This window comes from Dioscorea cayenensis, chromosome 11 (assembly GCF_009730915.1).
Source record: "Dioscorea cayenensis subsp. rotundata cultivar TDr96_F1 chromosome 11, TDr96_F1_v2_PseudoChromosome.rev07_lg8_w22 25.fasta, whole genome shotgun sequence".
NCBI lineage: Eukaryota > Viridiplantae > Streptophyta > Magnoliopsida > Dioscoreales > Dioscoreaceae > Dioscorea > Dioscorea cayenensis.
The window spans coordinates 18,803,964-18,808,359 of record NC_052481.1 but is presented as its reverse complement, the minus strand read 5'-3'; the positions used below and the strand labels follow the sequence as shown (position 1 = coordinate 18,808,359).

Sequence of the window (4,396 nt, the reverse complement as noted above, 5' to 3'; positions counted from 1 at the left end):
ATATAACATTTGTATTTAATATTATCCAATTCATATAATTATCTTAAACTTATTTATATAATTATCTTGAAAATTTTAACTCTTTTTTAAATTATGACATTTCATTTAATATAATATCAATGCACAACATTATTTTATAATTTGGCGCCACAATTTTCCATGTCTTATGATTCGTGTTTTTAAAAAAATAATTTATATTTAAATTATTTATTTATTATCATCATATAATCCTATCCATATAATAATTTTATTTTTTTAAAAATTTTAACATCGAGTGATAGTACGTGGATGCCCAACTTGTCATCCACATCCCCATCCACATCATTATTTTTTTTATATAAACTTCAAATTTAAATCTTAAAAATCTTTAAATTCTTTAAATTTTAAAAAAAAAACTTATAAAACTATATTTAAAATCTTAAACCTAAATACTACAAAATCTATATCCTAAAAATTTAAAAACTTAAACCCCAAATAATAAATATTATACTCTGAACCCTAAATCCTAAGCCCTAAACCTAGACCCTAAACCCTATGCCCTAAACCCTAAACTGGAAAACACAAACCCCTATCATCCACGGAAACCTATTCAAGAAATCTATTCGTAAAAATATCATTAATTACTCTAATATTATATAATCAAATCTATATAATTATATTTTTAAAATTTTTACTTGTTTTTTAAACTTTAAAATTTATCTTATTAGTTTATTTAATTGATTTATAATGATAATATATTTTTTAAAAAAATTATATATAATATTTTTATTTAGTATTATCCTATTCATATAATTATCATCTTCAATATTTTATTTTTTTCAACTATTTTATAACAAATTCAACCAGCAATTTTCCAAAGCCTTACAATTCATTTTTTAAACTGTACTTTAAATTTTTATTCACTATCATCCTATAATATTATCTATATAATTATCTTGAAAATTTTAACTTTTTAAACTATAACATTTCATTTAATATAATATCAATACAAATTTATGGTCCACAATTTTCTGTGGTCTTGCAATTCATTTTTTTAATTTATATTTAAATTTTTTATTTATTATCATGCCCTATCTATATAATTATCTTCTTCATGATTCTAATTTTTTTTACTGTGTTATGGTAGGACCCCAAAATTTCTAGAGCCTCACAATTAATTATATATATATATATATTAAATTTATATTTAAACTTTTTTAATGTAATATCATATGATCTTTTCCATATAATTATAATTTAAAATTTTTTAAATTGTTTTTTAAACTTTAAAATTAATATTATTAGTTTATTTAATTGATTTATAATATTTTTTATTTTTAATATATAATTTATTATTTTATAAAAATAATTAAAAAAATATATTTATGATATTTTGGCAAGGGGTAAGTATCACTAGTGGCCACAAATGTTTCGTAAGTATAACGTTGTGGCGCGTTTATGCTATAACGATGTGGTCACGAAACTGTCTTTAGTCACACTCGTAGCACGATTCGTGTTTGAGGGCATGTTCCGTGAGCGTCTGAGGGTGGCCAATTATAGAGCCATCCACGTCGGGACGCCACACCTCAAGACCTTCACGGGAAATGTTTCAAACATGAAATCGTGCCATGAGTGATCGAGACAGTTTCACTACCATATCGTATACATAAACGTATGTGCCACAACGTTATACTTACGAAACATTTGTGGCCATTACCCTTTTGGCAAGGATCTATCTTCTCCAAAACCAGCCTTAATATTATGATCAAAATAGTTTAATTGTAAAAAACAATGATGTTATTTTCAAAGTCAGATAATTAAAAAATCTAAATAAAATAAACAGTTTATTATAAAAAAGAATATATAAATAAAAAAATAAGAAGTCGGCGGTAAACAGTATAAAAGGATTGATGATGAAACAAGAACAGTGATCTTCTCCAAGCTCCCAACAACATCATCACCCTATCTTTTGATCCTCAACCACCCCCACACATTCCCATTTCCCAACTCTCCCGCCGGCGATGGATTGCTGCCTCTCCGCCCCCAAACAGCAGGAGAACTCCAACTCCGGTGATGACAGCTACCACGACGGCCCAGGCACCAATGTTAATCCCCCTCATCATCAGCCGTCGCAGCCCCCCGATGGGGAAACAGTGCCATTCCGCCAGTACACTCTTGAGGAGCTAAGTGCAGCGACGCATGAATTCGCCCGCGCGCCGGTGCATTATCTCAGTAGGAGGCGGCGAACTCCCGAACATCACCTTCAGGGGCACCTTGATGGCGGCCAACAGATCGCCGTCAAGAGGTTCTCCAAGTACGCCTGGCCTGATGAAGAGCAGTTCAGGGTTAGTTCTTGTTTTAGTCCTTGTTTCTTGGTGATCTTGTTGTGATTCTTGGTGAGAGATTTGGAGTGGGGTTTTTTTTTTTGTAGGAGCAGGCAATTAAAGCGGGAAGGTTGAGACACAGGAGGCTTGCGAGATTGATTGGATACTGCTTCCAGGAGGATATGCGGCTTCTTGTGGCCGAGTTCATGCCCAATGATTCACTCACCAGACGTCTTTTATACTGTATGTACGTTTTAATTGTTCTTGATTTGGTTCTGTGTTGATTCTTTGGTATTTTTTAGTGTGATTTGAATGAATGGAGTTTAGGATTCTTTTTGAGTGGATTTTTTTGTTATTTCTTGATATCATGTGATTGAATGGAGCTTAGGATTTGATGCTCTGCCCTTGAATGGATATGCAAATTAGTTTACGTTGCAAAGATTTGTAAACCAGAGTTTATATAAACTGATGAGAGACTAAAATAAATTACTGTTTGGTTGCGTTGATAAAACTAACTTGAGATATAGACCCAGATTTTTCTCCATCTTGTTAGCACCTTTCTTGTTTGGAAGAACATTAGTGGGGATTGATTGATTTAATTTGTTTCCAACTTTGCACCACCAAGATGAAGTTAGGGTTAAAAAATATCTTTCCAAGTGCATCTCTGTGTAGTGTCCAGAATGTCATCAGAAAAAACAGGATGGGACAATAGCTGTCCAAGCTTCATGCTTTTTTCTGGATACATGGGTCAGATAGTTCCTGTAATTTTGTCCATTGGAATGGATTTTCAAAGTAAAGATAAGTCATTTGGTTTACATAGAAGATGGCATTGCAGCTCCCCTTCACTTTTTTTGTTGCATGAAAACATTTGGTGTAATAGTATGCTAGTATAATCTGTTTATACTCAAATTATGTAACATTGTAAAGTAAGATTTGTTTTTGCAAATGTTTTAAAAGGAGATGATACATAGGTCTTCTTAAACAAGATGAAATCTTGATCTTTGGTACACATAATATCCTTTTTGGTGATTATGTTACCCAGTTTAGCTTTTTTTTTGGTCATGTCCTCACTTTTAGCCACAGTCTACATCATACATCATAGACTTTTGAATAATACTTTTGTAGATATTATTGATAAAGAGAATTTGAAAATCAAGAATCTCCCCCTTTTCTCTCCTCAAAAATCATATCCCTGTTGTATTCATGTATATCTTCTGAGTAAATCCTTCTCTATTGTAGATTTAGTTATATAGAAAGCTGCTCCAAGTTCTTCATTTCTTTTTAACCCTCAGTATGATCAATGGTTTTAATAGAATATTTATTACAGTTTCCTAGCTTGGTTGGGAAATCAAACACAAGAAGCAGCAAGTGTGAATAAAGGCCATGTGTTAATCTAAAATAAGTGTCAATTATTTTCACTAGATATCTGGAAGCTCTAAAACCCTGTACGGACATGTCGCTCTGGTGTGTTTACTGTATACCTCTTTGCTTGTTGTGCCTTTTTCATTTGGGCTTTCATAGATTCACATGTGCTACTTTATGTTGTTTAATTTTATTTCTTGAGATTGATAATGACAAGTTGCATATGTATCTTGTACAAATTTTCCATGTATCTTTGTTCCATCATATATTAAGATATTAAATGATTTGTTGATGTTTCTGCAGCTACTACAGATAAGACCATGGAGTGGTCTATGCGCTTAAGAGTCACATTCTATATTGCAGAAGCTTTGGAATACTGCATCAATGAAGGACAAGCTCTATATTTTGATTTGAATTCAAATAAAGTGCGGTTTGATAAGGTAAAATTAGAAATTATTTTTCATAAGAAATAGATCTTTAGATAATACAAATGAAATTAATTAATAATGCAAGCAACCTTAAATTTTGTTTTCTCTTGAATATCACATTGTATAATTGCCCTCGCAAATAGAAGTAAAACATCAGCCATGCCACTTTTGCTAAATCTATTTCTAATATCTATTTCGTTAGGCTATATTTGTCACTTTAAAACCAAACAAGTTATGTTGGTTCCACTCAACCTGAAAGTTTAAGTTGATAGGTTAAGAGACGGCAACATTTATATTACAAAT

General features: G+C 31.2%; 1 protein-coding gene across 1 annotated transcript; it reads left to right on the top strand.

The window, feature by feature from the left end:
* Positions 1 to 1,905: 1,905 nt before the first annotated feature.
* Positions 1,906 to 4,349, top strand: LOC120271694 (serine/threonine-protein kinase BSK1-2-like). Its single transcript, XM_039278372.1, has 4 exons — positions 1,906 to 2,324; positions 2,411 to 2,546; positions 3,969 to 4,105; positions 4,296 to 4,349. The coding sequence occupies exons 1-4, from the start codon at positions 2,001 to 2,003 to the stop codon at positions 4,347 to 4,349; spliced, it is 651 nt and encodes a 216-aa protein (XP_039134306.1). The 5' UTR covers positions 1,906 to 2,000.
* The last annotated feature ends 47 nt before the right edge of the window (positions 4,350 to 4,396 follow it).